This window comes from Mustelus asterias, chromosome 1 (assembly GCF_964213995.1).
Source record: "Mustelus asterias chromosome 1, sMusAst1.hap1.1, whole genome shotgun sequence".
Classification (NCBI taxonomy): domain Eukaryota; kingdom Metazoa; phylum Chordata; class Chondrichthyes; order Carcharhiniformes; family Triakidae; genus Mustelus; species Mustelus asterias.
The window spans coordinates 158673630-158691153 of NC_135801.1; the positions used below are offsets into that span (position 1 = coordinate 158673630).

The following is a 17524-nucleotide window of genomic DNA, read 5'->3' on the forward strand; positions in this document are numbered from 1 at the left end:
AGAGTATCAGATCATTTCATATACAGTAACAGGAGCAGCTGCCTGAAAACCAATCCCTGGGGAACACCTCTGTATACTTGCCTCCAGTCTGAAAAAGAACATGTCACCACTTCTCTCTGCTTTCCATCCCTTTATCCAATTTAGTATCCATGCTGTATTGTCCCTTTTACATGTATAACTTTTGAAAGTTGGATAGATGCTTTTGTTCAATATTTTGGATGACAAAATAAATTCACATTTTCACTTAATTACCAGACTATTTTTTTAAAAATTCAATTGCTACCAAATAAAAACCATTACTAATCAGTAGATATTGCCAAAAACACTCCTTTTGGCAGTCGAAGGAGATTGAGACCTGCCAACTTTCTTGCTGAGTAATAAAGTTCTTATTTGGGCACGGGAAGAAGTGCCTTGTGATAGTAGGCTCTGACTGCGAAATTTACAGTTTTGTTTAATATTGGGACTGGTGAAAGCTGCACTGATTTCACACAATTAGTTGTAACCTGAAGAAAAACCAGGTTTAAAAATAAATTGACTCTCCACAGCTGCAGGCTGTGTATCAGCCATGATCTTATTGAATGATGGAGCAGGCTTGAGGGGCCGAGTGGCCTCCTCCTCCTAATTCGTATGTTCCTCAGCTGTAGAATTCCAGAAAGTTTTAGCTACTGGTCTTCAGTTGACTGCATGAGCTTGTGTGCATCGTAGACTTTAGTACTAACCTGACAGTCTCGGTATAAAACCAGCTTATAGTTCAGTCACATGATTTGTTTGTACTAAATGTACATTATGCTGTTGCTTTCTTATGCTCTCAAAGCAGTGGGAAGCACTGCTCCCTCTGTCCCAGCCGTCGTGACTTATTTAAAAACACATTTGTATATTTTAGAAATGTCAGTAAGATCAAATTCAATTCACACCTATCTTTTCGTGCTGCCAAATAAACCTGTTGGAGTTTAACCTGGTGTTGTGAGACGCCTTACTGTGCCCACCCCAGTCCAACGCCAGAATCTCCACATCATGACCAATCTTTTCAACATGATGATTTGCATAGTGAGAACTGCAGAAGTGATTAACATGAATAATGTATAGTAGCCATGATATAGAACTGTTGTGTTGCAGTTAGCTAAACTACTATGTATTTGCTGGGTTCCTTTTCCCATGGAATATCGTGTAAACCTGAAATGTGCTTTTCTTACAGACTGTCCAAGGAATGCTTGACAATCCCACTGAGGCCGTCAATGACTTGTCTTACTTTGATTGCATTGACAGTGTGATGGAAAATTCCAAGGTATCTATGTTTTTTGCTCTGTGAAGAACAACCATTCATTACTGAACAATTCAACCTGGATCTTTTGCCTTTTTGTTTGGCAGACAGTCTTGTTTCTGTTTAAATCAGGAATGTGTGCTTAAAGATATGTTACTAAGAAAATATGGAAGTTTATTTTCTTTAGGTTAATGGCACACTTTATATTGATGCCTTGTGCTGTGCAATTCAACTTCTCTATTTTGCCCAATTCTTTGAAGATGTTCTTGTCACATCAATCATATTTTTGTAGAGCGCTTTAACTATTGGAGTCTACATGTTCTTTGCTGTGTTCATTAGATTTATATTAAGCAAATCAAGGTTAGACATTCTGAAGTATGCAGAATTGCATGGCAGCAGATGGGCTATTTTTGAGGCTGCTCTGTCGTTTTGTTGTCATTGGCACCTTTCTCCTTAATCCCAGTTTACCTCCAGCTCTTCACGTTCCTCAAGGTTTAACTAATCATCACTCTTTTAAACACAAATGATTCTGTATCTGTGACCTACGGAATAGCCTATTTCATATTCCTACAACATTCTGTGTTGAGATTTTTCCTGAATTCAATTAACAGCCTTCCTCTAACTTGTAGATTAAAATATTCTGTTCCGCATTCTCCAGCCTTCCTTGTTGATTTCCTCCCGTCAGTTCAACCGTCTCACTGAAACCATCTCAATCCAGAAGAAAAAAACACTTTCCTCACAGGACACCTTTCATATCCTCAGGATAAGCCAAAAGGCTTCACAACCAAGAGATACATAGTCACTGATACATGACAGTCAATCAGTGCACAGCCAGGAGACACACACAAGGAATTTAATAAATGGCTGGTTGTTATAATGGAATTTGATGCAAAAATGTTAGCCGTGACATGCAAAGAAAACTATTTACTCCTCTTCAGCCTGTAAAATGGGATCTTTTAGGTCCGCCTAAACAAGTAAATAGTGTCTTCGTTTCATTTCATCCCAAGAATTGCATCCCAAATTTACCCAGTCTCACATCATAACTAAGTCTCTTCGTTCCAGCTATCTTGTGAATCATTGGTGTATTCCTTCTAAATTCAGAATAGCCTGACAAAGAGACAGTGCCCAGAACTGAAGACTACTACAAATAAGATCTGCCTAGCACTGTATCACAGTTGTACTGCGGGAGGACACCTCGGAGGGCTCATAGAGCGAGGCAATATGGGTAGAGCTCAGGAATATGAAGGGTGCCGTCACAATGTTGGGAGTTTACTATAGGCCTCCAAGCAGCCAGCGGGAGATAGAGGAACAGATATATAGGCAGATTTTGGCAAGGTGTAAAAGTAACAAGGTTGTTGTGATTTTAACTTCCCCCTATATTGACTGGGACTGACTTATGCGAGGGATATGGAAGGGCAGAGTTTGTAAGGAGCATCCAGGAGGGCTTCTTGAAAGAGTATGTAGATAATCCAACTAGGGAATGGGCCATACTGGACCTGGTATTGGGGAATGCGCCCAGCCAGTTGGTCGATGTTTCAGTAGGGGAGCAGTTTGGGAACAGTGACCACAATTCAATAAGCTTTAAGGTACTGATGGATAAAGATAAGTGTAGTCCTCAAGTTAAGGTGCTAAATTGGGGGAAGGCTAATTACAACAATATTAGGCAGGAACTGAAGAATGTAGATTGGGAGGCAGATGTTTGAGGGCAAATCAACATCTGGCATGTGGGAGGACTTCAAGTGCAAGTTGATAGGAATTCAGGACTGGCATGTTCCTGTAAGGATGAAGGATAAGTTTGGCAAGTTTTGGGAACCTTGGATAATGAGAGATATTGTGAGCCTAGTCAAAAAGAAAAAGGAAGCATTTGTCAAGGATGGGAGCACACGAAGCAAGTGTGGAATGCAAGGAAAGTCGAAAGAAACTTAAGCAAGGGGTCAGGCGGGCTAAAAGGGGTCACGAAAATTCATTGGCCAGCAGGATTAAGGAAAATCCCAAGGCTTATTATACATTAAGAACAAGAGGGTAGCCACGGAAAGGGTTGGCCCACTCGAGGATAGGGAAGGGACTCTTTGCGTTGAGCCGGAGGAAATGGGCGAGGTATTAAATGAGTACTTTGTGTCAGCATTCACCAAAGAGAAGGACTTGGTTGATGATGAGTCTGGGGAAAGGTGTGTAGATCATTTGGGCCATGTTGAATTCAAAAAGGAGGAGGTATTGGGGTTCTTGAGAAACATTAAGCTAGACAAGTTCCCGGGGCCTGATGGGATATATCCCAAAATACTGAGAGGCAAGGGAGGAAATTTTTGGGGCCTTGAGAGAAATCTTTGTATCCTCACTGGCTATAGGGGAGGTAGACTCCCCTATGTTGCTGTTTTTGGAAGAGCCTCATGCTGGAAGTCTTGCAGGTCACTATAAGAAAGGGTTGGTCGATGTGCTTCCTGCTGCAAACTGTCCAGAAGGGTTACCAGTCATGAACAGGTTGCTGGACGCTCCACCTCCTTGTATCAATGGACCCATCATTCGCGGCATCGCTTTGGGCTGTCCAAAAGCACCAGAACCAGCTCCATTATGCTGCTGGGCAAAGGCCTGTTGTTGCAGGAAGGACTGCTGCTGGCTGTAGCCTTGCTGCTGGGGGTAGGCCTGTTGCTGGGGCTGTGGTGGCTGGGCAGAGAGCTGTTGTTGCTGCTGTGGCGGCGGCTGCTGCTATGGGAAGGGGTGCTGCGGGAATCCGGCAAAACCTCCTGGGACCATGAACATGAATAGGATGGGACTAGAGGGATATGGTCCCCGGAAGGGTAGGGGGGTTTTAATTCAGACGGGCAGCATGTTCAATGCAGGCTTGGAGGACCGAAGAGCCTGTTCCTGGGCTGTAATTTTCTTTGTTCTTTGCAGATCTTCCTGGCTTTTGCAATTGTTGCCTGAAGGAATTTAAGAAAGATTAATCTTAGAGCAGTTTCACTCAATGTTAAATGGTACACAATGAAATGTTAAAACTTGTGTTCCCGTCTACTTTTGTATTGAGGGCAAAAGGCACATTTTCTGTCAGATGCTTTTCTCTATAATCTATCTTATGAAATGTAGACATTTTAGCACATTGTCCATTTATGTTCAGTCACGGCTCGGTTGATAGCGGGTTCTCTTCTGAATCACAAGGTTCCATGTTTGAGTCACAATCCAGGACCTGAGAACCAAATTCAAGGCTGACGCTTTGGTGCAGTACTGAAGGAGCGCTGCATTGTCATGGGTGCAGTCTGTCAGATGAAGTTTTAAAATGAGGCTCCATCTGCTCAGGCGAATGTAAAAAAATCCTCTGGCAGTAATTTGTAGAAGAGCAGGGGAGTTATCCCTGGTGTTCTAATCAATATCAGTCCTTCAATCAACGTAACAACAGAGATTGTCTGGCTATTGTCACATTGTGTTTGTGGGGGTTTTGCTGTGACCAAATAAACTACTGCATTTCCTACACTGCAACATTGATCACACTTCAACAATTAGTTCATTTGCTGTAAAGTGCTTTGAGATACCTGGTGGTCATGAAAGGCACGATATGAATGCAAGTCTTTCTCTTTCATTTTCTTTAGGTTCTTGGAGAGGCAATGACAGGAATCTCTCACAATGCTAAGAACAGTGACTTACCAGCCTTTGGTGATTCAGTAAGCTCTGGTTCCAAGGCTTTGTGTGGACTTACAGAAGCAGCTGCTCAGGTAAAGACTTTTGTTGTGCCCTTCCTTTCACTTAACCAAACGTTTGGCACCAGCGATAATTAGCATGCTGCTTTTCCATGTGATACTGCGTTACGGGTGTGAGGAAAGAAAATCCACACTTGGCCAGTCTTTTGATTTGATTTATTATTGTCAGACATATTAGCATAAAGTGAAAAGTATTGTTTCTTGCGCACTATAAAGACAAAGCATACCGTTGATAGAGAAGGAAACGAGAGAGTGCAGAATGTAGTGTTACAGTCATAGCTAGGGTGTAGAGAAAGATCAACTTAATGCAAGGTAGGTCCATTCAAAAGTCTGATGGCAGCAGGGAAGCATCTGTTCTTGAGTCAGTCGGTACGTGACCTCAGACTTATGTATCATTTTCCCGACGGAAGAAGGTGGAAGAGAGAATGTCCAGGGTGCGTGGGGTCTTTAATTATGCTGGCTGCCTTGCTGAGGCAGCGGGAAGTGTAGATAGAGTTAGTGGATGGGAGGCTGGTTTGCGTGATGGATTGGGCTACTTTCACAACCTGTTGTAGCTTCCTGCGGCCTTGGGCAGAGCAGGAGCCATACCAAGCTGTGATAAAACCAGAAAGAATGCATTCTATGGTGCCTCTGTAAAAGTTGGTGAGAGCCACAGCTGACATGCCAAGTTTCCTCAGTCTTCTGAGAAAGTAGAGGCGTTGGTGGGCTTTCTTAACTATAGTGTTGGCATGGGGGGACCAGGACAGGTTGTTGGTGATCTGGACACCTAAAAACTTGAAGCTCCCAACCCTTTCCACTTCGTCCCCATTGATGTAGACAGGGGCATGTTCTCCTCTACACTTCCTGAAGTCGATGACAATCTCCTTCGTTTTGTTGACGTTGAGGGAGAAATTATTGTCACCGCACCAGTTCACCAGATTCTCTATCTCATTCCTGTACTCTGTCTCATCATTGTTTGAAGTCCGACCCACTACGGTGGTGTCATCGGAAAACTTGAAAATTGAGTTGTAGGGGAATTTGGCCACACAGTCAGAGGTGTATAAGGAGTATAGTAGGGGGCTGAGAACACAGCCTTGTGAGGCACTGGTGTTGAGGATGATCGTGGAGGAGGTGTTGTTGTCTATCCTTACTGATTGCGGTCTGTGCATTAGGAAGCTCAGGATCCAGTCGTAGAGGGAGGAGCCGAGGCCCAGGCCACGGAGTTTGGAGATGAGTTTCGTAGGAATAATGGTGTTGAAGGCTGAGCTGTAGTCGATAAATAGGAGTCTGACATAGATGTCCTTGTTATCTAGGTGTTCCAGGGTTGAGTGCAGGGCCAGGGAGATGGCGTCTGCTGTGGACCTGTTGCGGCGGTAGGCGAACTGTATTGGATCCAGGTAGTCCGGGAGGCTGGAATTGATTTCTTAAAAATTGAAAAAGGGGCCTGTAATTTTAGGACTGGGTGATTGATGGTAGGAGACAAAGGCAATGGATTTGTTGTTTGAATGTTCAAAAACTTCCTTGTAACCTTTTTAAATCTTGCTCCCCCCCACCCCCCCATACAATCCCCCATCTTCACTACAGGCCGCATATCTTGTGGGAATCTCCGATCCCAACAGTCACGCAGGTCAGCAAGGACTAGTTGACCCAGCTCAGTTTGCTCGAGCTAATCAAGCAATCCAGATGGCTTGTCAAAACCTGGTGGACCCAGCTTGTATTCAGTCACAGGTAAGATCAATCTTTGCTGCTGTGGTATCAAAACATTTATCTCCTGCAGTGAATTAGCTTTTGAAGCTCTCTGGATGATGGTGGGAAATCTTAGGATCGGGTGTTATTTCTTTTCCAACGTAGGTCTTGTCTGCTGCCACTATTGTTGCTAAACACACCTCTGCCCTGTGCAACGCCTGCCGTCTGGCCTCATCCAAGACATCCAACCCTGTGGCGAAGAGGCAGTTTGTTCAATCGGCCAAGGAGGTGGCGAATAGTACGGCCAACCTTGTGAAGACAATCAAGGTAACTCCCAGAAAACCTGTATTTAAAAGTGAATATGGGATTGGTAGCAACCTCTGGAGTTGAGTCGGCTAGTAACAAACGAGCCACGTAAAAGTCACTTTTATTTCTTTGAAAACAAAGTTGCTGCTTAGTAAGAACGTGGCAGCTTTAGGAGGATTCTCGAAGGCTGCCCTTTGACTCGCACCAATTGAGATTGATCCATTAGAGATTGGGATTGTTGGCACCATAGGCTAATCTGTAAAATGAAGGTGACATTTATTTTTAAGCGCAGAATCAGTTTTGATATTTTAAATGTATTACAAAATCCAGGAACAATTTACGACCCTTTTTCTTTGTTACTCTAGGCTCTTGATGGCGCATTCACAGATGCGAACCGGGAGAATTGCCGGGCTGCGACCGTTCCTCTGATAGAGGCTGTAGAGAATCTAACAGCTTTTGCATCCAACCCGGAGTTTGTCAGCGTTCCAGCTCAGATTAGTCCTGAGGTATGTTATAAACCAAGGTAGTTCCATGAGCCACAGGAAGGGACTATGGTTACCCTCATAGTGTAATCAAAATGTCCAGTGAGCAGTTTTTGCTGAACTCCATTATGCATACAGTGTCTTCAGCTGCGTTAAACAATGCATTAAAAAAAATCTTCAAATCAATTCTTTAACCATTAGCCAAGAATGCTCGTGATGACAGAAGATCAGTAGTTTGAGTTAGAATGTTGCTGAGAACAGTGATAACTAATTCACTGCTATGTTGGTGAACGGGAGTGCCAATCACCTGGATTTTATTTAGGACAGCAATAAAGAGAAAAATATTTTGACCTTTTAAAATTGAGAAAGGGCTTATCAAGCTAGACTCTGAGAGACCATTTCTCTAGCTGGAAAATCTAGAACACCAAGATACAGTTCCAGACTAAAGGGTTAATCGTTTAACACTCAGATGAGATATTTCTCCAATATTGCGGAAGAAAGTTTTTCATCTTGCACTCATCAGGACAAATATAAGAATGCCAAATTTCAAATGGTCACAGCAGTTTATACTACAGGAGGAAGAGGTGCTGGTTGGTTGGCAAGTCGACTTTGGTTGCCATGGAGAAGGCACCAGGGAACTTGAGGCTCCCTAAGCTTCCGGGTAATAAAAAAAAATACAGGGCTTGAACACGTTCCTTCTGTTTGCCAAGAACAGGTTTCTGCACATACCTATAAATGTATTCTTCTTACAGCAAGTGCAAACGAGCCACATTTTGACCTCTCAACTTGGTTGTTGGTGTAGCTATTAGTGCAGTCAGATTGGCTCGGCGAGTGCTGCCAAATTTGGGAATCACATCTGACGGTATAGTTTTGTTTAGGGTTTTGCAAGCACTCGAAACCTTTGGAGTCCTGTATCCGAGGGTCTGGGTGCTCCATCATTGAGTATATTTGAAGGCTCGGTTAGACAGATTTTTGGTCTCTCCGGGAGTCGAGGGGTATGGTGCGTAGGCGTGAAGGAGGAGTTGAGGCCAAAGGACAGCCATGATCATGTTGAACGTTGGGGCAGGTTCGATGGACCCGTGTGGTCTATTCCCCGTTCCCATTTATGTCCCTATTGATATTGTTGGACTCTTGGTGACTGATTGTAAAGCAGTTAAATTTGACAGTACTGAATTATGCTAACATGTACTCTGGAGGAAAGCAATATTATCCACCTGTCATTGAATGTTAATCTCACATTTGTGATTTTAGTGTGGAGCTAATGAAGCAAACAACACTGCCTTATATGGTTTATTTAAAATCAAAGGCTACCTCAAGGTGTCACACATCTGACACGAAACTCAATAAACAGTGCAGTCATGCAGTAATACTGCCGTATTGTTAATTATTGGAGTAAGTGAATAATTTCCAGTATTTGTCCACATGAGGGCGCCAAATATCCAACTGAAATATTGACTGCTCTTTCAACAAAGCGTCTGTGAAATAATGTTTGATCGCTGCAGTTAATTCCTCAACAATGTATGCATGTATTTGTATTTTTTTTGTGACAGGGTCTTAACGCCATGGAGCCCATTGTTGTGGCTGCGAAGACAATGCTGGATAGTTCAACTGGTCTCATTCAGACTGCCCGCTCTCTTGCTGTGAACCCAAAAGACCCACCAAAATGGTCTGTTTTGGCTGGACATTCTCGAACCGTCTCCGATTCTATCAAGAAACTCATCACTTCAATCAGGTACTTCTTTCCATGAAACACAGTTGTTTTGAGGAACTTGCATTTAAAAAGTAAGGCTCACTTGTGTAATGAATTTGGATTTCAATGTTGACAATAATTTTATTTTCAAATTATCTGGCACTGAGTTCTTTGAAACGTCGATCTGAGATTCGGATGACTCTAAGCTGCCTAAGCTTTGCTCTTTGCAAATTGTTTTATGATGCTGTCGTACATTCCCATGCCTTTTATTCATGTTTGGTTTGTTCCATCTGCTGACACTCCATTCCTATTTAAGTATCTGCTTCTGTCTGATGTCCTCCTTTAAAGGAGCTGTGTGAGCGCTTGTTAAAAAAAATCTTAGTTATTTAGTGTGCCAAGACTATAGTCAGCCTTTTTATTTCTCTAGGCATTTTTAAGATCAATCAAAGCAGTGGTGGACAGTCTGTTTATCCAAGAAACGCACACTTGCATTAGTTTCTTGTACTAACCCTATCTTTCCCCAATATTACCAGAGCTGCCACAAGTTAGATTGAACAGTAGGCAATCCCATGTTTGGAACACTCTTCCTGTAAAGCTTGTGGAAGCAGAGTCTTTGATTTTTTTTTTAAGGCAGAGTTGTATAGAGGGGTGATCGGTTATCAGGGGTCAGTGAGCTGCAAATTGGAGGTTGCTGTCAGATCAGCCACGATCTTGCTGGGTGACAGAGCAGGCTCAAGGGGCTGAATGGCCTACCCCGCTGCTTCTTTGTATGTCCGTATTTTATTAATGTGAATCCACAGTCCCCAAACTTTTATGAAAAGTAGAACCATCGACATTCAAAAAAAACAAACCCCACGTTTAAGATTCTTCTTTTTGTCCTTTCAATATATGGGACATCACCTAAAATCAAAAAGATAACTACACGCACAGCTCCAGCCTATAGCTGTCCTCCGCTTTAAGCTTCACTGTTGTGATTTGTGTCTTCCAACAGTCTTGCTCTTCCTCTTTGATTATCACATTTTTGTTATTGCTGTTATTTGTTTATAAGTGGTCAGTAAATTCTGATAGGAAGTGGAAGCTGTTCTCCTAGTTGCTTGAATCTGGAAATAGTGATGTGTTTCGATGACTGCTAATGAATTGCCGACTTGTCTCATTTGCAAATGAGTGCCTATTTTGATGTATCGATCCTTCTATAAATGTGTGTCCTTCTGATCTGACTTGCTGCTTTTGATTAGATCTCATTCCTAGCAAAGACCTACAGTTTAAATGTGAAAGTGTTGCAGTTATATCCCATGTTTTGTGATTGCACTTAAATTCAGGGAGCTATAACTGAAATAACCTTTTATGGATAATGCAATAGCATGTACAGAAATAGCTGCCAAGTCCTAACTTGCACCAAGACCTGTTCACCCATCTTCCTTACACTTGCTGACCCACTTACATTGGCTCCCAGTACAGTAACACCTCCGTTTTAAAATTCTAATTCTTGTTATCAAATGACTTCATGGCCTCACCTCCTCCTCTACCTAATAACCTCCTCCAGCCCTACAACCTGCCAGGATCACCTGAACTTCCTCCAATTCTGGTATCTTGCACATCTCTCCACCATTCCTCTGCCTGGGCCTGAGATTCTATTTCCTAAATCTCTGCACCTTGCTACATCTTTGCCCTCCTTTATGCTGCTGATTAAAGCCTACCCCCTGGACCAAGCTTTTGTTTATCGGAGATAAAGGGGGCGATTCTCCCATCCCGACGCACACGTTTTATGGCACATCGGGATGGAAGAATTGCATGTCGGCCATTTTGTGGGACTTGCAAATGCATGCGCGTCTCCCAGAGCCGGAGAACAGGCCTTGCCGGGGCGGGGGGGGGGTGGCATATTGTGGGTGAGGTCAAGGGATGGGGCCTATTGTGGGTGGGATCAAGGGATGGGGCCTATTGTGGGCGGGGCTTGGGGGCGATCAGTGGGAGTGGGACGGTCCCGCTGCCATTCTGCATTGGGATCGTTCGGGGTTGGAGGGAGGCCAGCGATTGGGGCGGGCAGTGGTCCACCAGAGGGGGATCTCCCTTCCTGGGGTGGTCTGCCTCCCAGGGGTGGAGGTCAGCGGGTGGGGGAATTGTCACTGCTGGGTTGGGGGGGGGAAGACTGCTGGAGATGGGGGAGGGGGGGGAGACTGCTGGAGATCGGGGTGATCCAGGACAGGATTGGGGGTGGGTGGAATCAGAACTGGCCCAGGAATGCTTGTGCGGGCTGCGATTTGGGGGGGAAGGAGGGGGTGGGGGGGAGAGAGAGACTGGAGGAGCAGCAGTGGAGGGTCCCGAGCTGGCCAGCAAGCGAGGAGACTGACAGATCAGAGCCACTGCGCATACGCAGAGTTCCGGAACTGTCAGACCCTGGCGTGAATAGGCCCTGCCCTCCCCGAGCTTTTAATGATATTACTGTTGTGTCCTTTGCATTGCACAGTGTGGGAGATTCAGGTCTGAAGTTGAACTGAAAAAACAGTCGGGATTTGCACCAGTTTTCTCGCCAATTCAGCACTTTTGGGAGAATCGCCCCCAATATGTCTGCGTGGAGTTTGCACATTCTCCCCGTGTCTGCGAGGGTTTCCTCTGGGTGCTCCGGTTTCCTCCCATAGTCCAAAGATGTGTGGTATAGGTTGATTGGCCATGCTAAATTGCCCATAATGTCCTGGGATGTTTGAGCGATTAGCAGGGTAAATGTGTGGGGTTGTGGGGATAGGGCCTGGGGTGGGATTGTTGTCAGTGCAGACTCAATGGGCTGAATGGCCTCCTTCTGCACTGTAGGGATTCTATGAATATCTCCTTATGTTTGGTGTCAAATAACTCTCCTGTGAAGTTGCTTGCGTGGTTTCCAGTGTCAAAGATGCTATATAAATGAAAGTTGTTTCAGCATCCAGTCAGTTTCCATTTTTGTTTTGAAGTGTTGTCGAAAACTTGAACATTTCTATCTCCCTGTTTCACTCCAACTGCAGTTAAGCATTTTTAGGATTGTTCTGAGTTTATGGGCCACCGAACGTACAATTAGTTCAGCTCGGGATTTGTGACTGAGTTGGACCCACCAACATCTGTTTGTCATTGATGCTCCATATTTGAGTGTCAACCTAGCAAAGCAAAGCAGATGAAAGCATTTAACAATCTCTGATGAAATGGAATACTCCATCTGGTGGTCTTGCCAAGTTAGCAAAATGTCAGCATTGAGGTTTATTGAATTAAACTCTTGTGTAAATTGCAATGAGTTCTGCGGCCCCACCCCTAGTGCAATTCCAACTCCCAAGGCATGCAGCAAGGATTGTGTAAATTTGATGAAGGCCAGACGTTTTTAATAGAGGTTTTGCTATAATTTCCAGACTAACCTCCGCCACCACTGAGTTGGACAGATTTCTGATCTAGAGGGAAGTCGAGGGTTTATGAGGAGGTCAGGCAGACAGGAAAGTGGCGTTATACCACAGCTGTGATCCTATTGAATGGCGGAGCAGGCTCGATGGGCCAAATGGCCTGCTCCTCCTTTCCCTGATGACCTTACTTGTCGCTGTGCGATGGTACTTTGAGAGTTAAATTCTTTCTTTAACAAGTTACAAGAAAATCTGTGAATAGCCAACAGGAACTTTATTTTGTATGTGTGAAATTTAGTGGTTTTGGGGCACGGTGCGTTTCATAAGAGTTCTGCATATTTCCATCTTGTGTTTCACATCAGACCTTTTGTGAAGCGTGCTCTGTAGCATAGCACCCGAGACTCTTGGGTCATCGCAAACTAAAAATCTTTAAAATGCACGCTCAGGATGAGCAATTCAAAAAGAATGTTCTTCAGGAAAATAATGGACCTACCTTGCATTAAGTTGATCTTTCTCTACACCCTGGCTCCGACTGTAACACTACATTCTGCACTCTCTCCTTTCCTTCTCTATGCACGGTATGCTATATCCGTATAGCACGCAGGAAACAATACTTTTCACTACGCAAATACATGTGACAAATCAAATCAAATTGTTGTGGTAACAGGATATGTAAAGATTCTGGATTTATTACGGCTACAGAACTCTTCTTGTGATAATTCACACATAGGATATTAATGCTACATGTTTAATTTCTGGCCTCCAGAGATAAAGCTCCAGGACAGAGAGAGTGTGATGAAGCCATCGAGGTTCTCAATCGATGTATCAGGGATGTCGACCAGGCGTCTCTGGCAGCAATTAGTCAGCAGCTGGCCCCACGCCAAGACATCTCTCAAGAGGTGAGCAACAAATACTTTTCTCTCTCGGTGATCTTCTGTAATTCAATCTGTCCGTCTCAACTGGTGTTTTAAAATAAATCTGTATAAAGACAGCTGAAGTTTTTTTTTGTTTATTGCAAAACATCATGTAACAAAATCCAAAGGCATGGTGTAACAATCTCTGACACACACACACACACACACACACAGGTGAGAAGCACAGTGGTTAGCACTGCTGTCACACAGCTCCAGGGACCTGGGTTCGATTCCCGGCTTGGGTCACTGTCTGTGCGGAGTTTGCATATTCTCCCCGTGTCTGCATGGGTTTCCTCCAGGTACTCTGGTTTCCTCCCACAGTCCAAAGATGTGTGGTTAGGTGCATTGGCTATGCTAAATTGCCCCTTAGTTTCCTGGGATGCATAGGTTAGAGGGATTTGTGGGATAAATGTGTTGGGTTACGAGGATAGGGCCTAGGTGGGACTGTTGTCGCTGCAGACTCGATGGGCTGAATGGCCACCTTCTGCAATGTAGGGTTTCAGTGATTCCTTTTATGATTTCTAAGCTTGCAATCCAAGAGCAGGCGCTTGTCAGAATGAGGGGGTCTTGGGTGAGCTGCACTCTTATCATGTTGGCCAATTTCTTGATGCTTTGCTGTAGTGCGTTACTGCCAGTGGCTTAGGGTTGTCCTGACCTGGGGACCAGGGAATAGTGCGTGTCTAAAGATAGGGTGGGTAAAGAGGCTTTTTACAGGGAAGTATAAAAGTAGACATGCAGTTTCTCAAGTGACAGTTCATATTCTGTAAATGGTATTAGCTATGGATCAGCGGCAGTGCTCTGTCTTCTGTCAGTGGGTTGTGGTTTCAAGTCCCATACCAGGGACTGGATTGGCACTCCAGTACTGGAAGTGTGCTGCAATGTCAGAGATGCTATCTTTCAGCTGAAAAGTTAAGCCCTCGCCACAGGGTCCACCTTCTCAAATGGCCGTCAAAGATCCCATGCCACTATTTCAAAGGAGAGCAGATTAATTCTTCCTGGCATCTTCCCTTAACTGCTGTTGCTATGAAACAAATTGTCACCTTGCTGTGTGCAAATTGGCTACTGTATGAGCTGTGACTATACTTCCAGAGTATTTAACTGACTACAAGACCTTTCTTTAAATTCCTGCTATCTTGAACTACCACAGAATGGGTAAAAATGCCAAGCTGGAGCCCACACCTTGTTGTGAATGTTTTATATTTTTATTCTGATTTTTCCGTTAGGCGCTACATGACCAAATGGCTGGAGCTGTTCAAGAGATCAACAATCTGATTGACCCAGTGGCAACTGCAGCACGGGCGGAGGCCTCACAGTTAGGACACAAGGTAAAAACACAATAGATTCCTGGCACTTCACTCTGCAACAAAACATCTTCTGATGTGCATTTCCTTTAACTGTAAACAAAGAGAAATGTAATGAATCCCATAACTGCTGCATACAAAACATGGCATCCTCCACGCTGGGAGCACAGTACATAACGCACTGAGAAATTACAGTACACGGAATCATAGAAAAGGGTGGTTCAACTCATCACATGAGCTGTATGCTATCTCTCGGAGCATTCCCTCTCTGCGCCTCTGCCTCTCATTTGCTCATGTGGTGAGTCCCTGATCACAGCCAGGGATTTTGGGAAGGTACACAGTAGCGCCCAGATCCTTCACTTTGAGAATGTTTCAGAAGGTTGACAGTGCTCTCGTGCTTTTCCCTGTGACGAGTTCAAGAGGAAGAGGAGGGTAAAACCGAGAAGGTTGCACACCGCAGTGTGAAGAGAACAAATAAAATACGAGAATCACCGCTAGCTTTTGAATTGGTCATTTTTTTTCAAGTTTTTATTCTGAAGAATGACATCTGTGATCCAGTTTCTGCTTACAGCTCCTTTCAACCTGGTAGCTCATGTATGCGAGTCTGTCACTGGGATGTGGAACCTGAATCTAGCTGTGGGAATGTTTAAAGGTGGGAGCTCCCAGAATCCAAACGAAGAGCCCTACACAAGTATACATTTTACAATTCCTTCACTTCATTGTGAATTAAAAAGCAGCGCACCGTAAAACACATCATACTCGCAGCAACGTTTCAGTAAGCCTCTGACCTCAATAGCCATAAATAACTTGAGCAGAATTCTGTGGTGGTATCGCTATCCTTGAATAAGGGTTAAATACGGTGCTTGCAGTACTGTTTACATAGCCTCACGCTTTTTAAATGTAGACTGGTAATGTGGAATTAATTCCAGTGTTCCAGATTAGTATTCGACACCAGAGTTTTTCAGGTGTCAGTTTAAAATGGTCTCCAATGTTCAGCGCTTCATGTAGCGATCTACTTGAAGCAGTTGCGTATTTATGCTGAAAATCGAAATGTGAACTAGGATTCCTTCAGATTCACGGTTGGGTGTCTTGTTTCACAAACTTGCAGGTTTCTCAGATGGTGAGCTACTTTGAGCCGCTTACCATGGCCTCAATAGGTGCAGCATCAAAGACAGTTAATCACCAGCACCAGATGAATTTGTTGGATCAGACCAAGACACTGGCAGAGTCTGCACTTCAGATGCTCTACACAGCTAAAGAGGCAGGCGGCAATCCAAAGGTAAACAAAGATGCTCAGGAATTTGTTAAGGCTTGTGGCCATATTTGGTTTATGTTCGCAAATGCGTGATTGTTTCAAGCACATGCAGCCCTTAGTCTAAGGAAAGAGCAGGGAATCTTTAGCAGTGATCAATATCATCTATAATAATTTGAGAGTATGTAATATGTTGTAAAATCAGAGAAATTTACAGTGCAGAAGCAGGCCATTCAGCCCATTGTGTCCACACTGGTTAACAAATGGAAAGACCTAATCAACCATGGGTAATATGTCCTTCCTGTCCAATCTACCTAGACACCTCATAATTTTATTTACTTCAATTAGGTCTCCTCTGTTCCAAAGAAAATACCCCTCGCCTATCCAGTCTTTCCTCTTAACCTCGGTATCTCTCTAGTGCACTCACATCTTACCGATGCTGCAGTGAGCAGAACTGCATACAGTACTCCAGCTTTGGCCTTGCTAGTGCTTTCTACACTTCTGGAGTAATCTCCCGATCTTAAGGCAAGTATCTGATATGCCATCTGGACCACTTTAACCACCTCTCCAGGCACCTTCAGGAATCTGTGGACGCGCATTCTCAAGGTCCCTCTGTTTCTCTGCACTTCTTAATATTAATCCATTTACTACATGTTACCCTTCCTTGTCAGCCTTTCCCAAATGTCTGACCCCCTCAATTCAACGGATTAACTCTATTTGCCATTGTTCTGCCCAGCTGACTAACCCATTGATCTCTTCCTGGAGTCTATTCGTTTATGGGATGTGAGCATCACTGGCCAGCCCAACATTTATTACCATCTCTAATTGCCCTTGAGGAGGTGGTGGTGAACCATTGCCTTCAACTGCTGCAGTCCATTCAATGTACCACAGGGAGTTCCAGGATTTTGATTCGGTGATGAAGGAACAGTAATGTAGTCCCAAGCCAGGATGGTGTGTGATTTGGAAGGGAACGTGCAGGTGGTGGGTGTTCCCCTGCAACTGCTGCTGCTGTCCTGCTAGGTGTTTGAAAGATGTTGGAAAAAGGAGCCATGGTGAGTTCCTGCTCGTGTATGCTGCCACTGTGCATCGGTGGTGGCAGGAGCGAATGTCTAAGGTGGTGTGTGGAATCAAACAGGTCGCTTTGTCCTGGGTGGTGTTGAGTTTCTTGCTGTTGGAGCTGCACTTACCCAGGCAAACATAGAGTATGCCATCACACTACTGACATGTGCCTTGTAAATGGTGAACAGGCTTTGAGGACTTGGGGGCTGAGTTACTCGCACACAATTCCCAACCCACCGATCTGCTCTTGGAGCTACAGTATTTATGTGGCTGCTCCACGTATGTTTCAGGTCAGTCGTCACACTCGGGATGCTGACGGTGAAGATCTCGCAATGCTTATGCTATTGAATGTCATGGGGAGATGGTTAGATTCTCTCTCGTCGGAATTAGTAATTATCTGGTACTTGTGTGGTGCAAATGTTTCTCGTCAATTATTAGCCCAAGGCTGAATGTTGTCCAAGACTTAGTGGCCAACTACGTGGCCAATATTTGTGTCACCTAAAGACTTAATCATACCCTTACATTCCAGTCCAAATCAATATACAACAAAAA

The 17524-nt window shown here is 44.2% G+C and overlaps 1 protein-coding gene across 2 annotated transcripts in view; it reads left to right on the forward strand.

Annotated features, from left to right (window-relative positions):
• The window catches only part of LOC144499568 (talin-1), a 278973-nt gene that overhangs the window by 212582 nt on the left and 48867 nt on the right, over positions 1-17524 (forward strand). For both annotated transcript variants that reach the window (XM_078221680.1, XM_078221690.1), the window contains 9 exons: positions 1196-1285; positions 4843-4965; positions 6514-6657; positions 6781-6942; positions 7287-7427; positions 8954-9135; positions 13213-13345; positions 14584-14685; positions 15770-15940. In XM_078221680.1, coding sequence (XP_078077806.1) covers positions 1196-1285; positions 4843-4965; positions 6514-6657; positions 6781-6942; positions 7287-7427; positions 8954-9135; positions 13213-13345; positions 14584-14685; positions 15770-15940 — 1248 coding nt within the window. The remainder of the gene's footprint in view (positions 1-1195; positions 1286-4842; positions 4966-6513; positions 6658-6780; positions 6943-7286; positions 7428-8953; positions 9136-13212; positions 13346-14583; positions 14686-15769; positions 15941-17524) is intronic.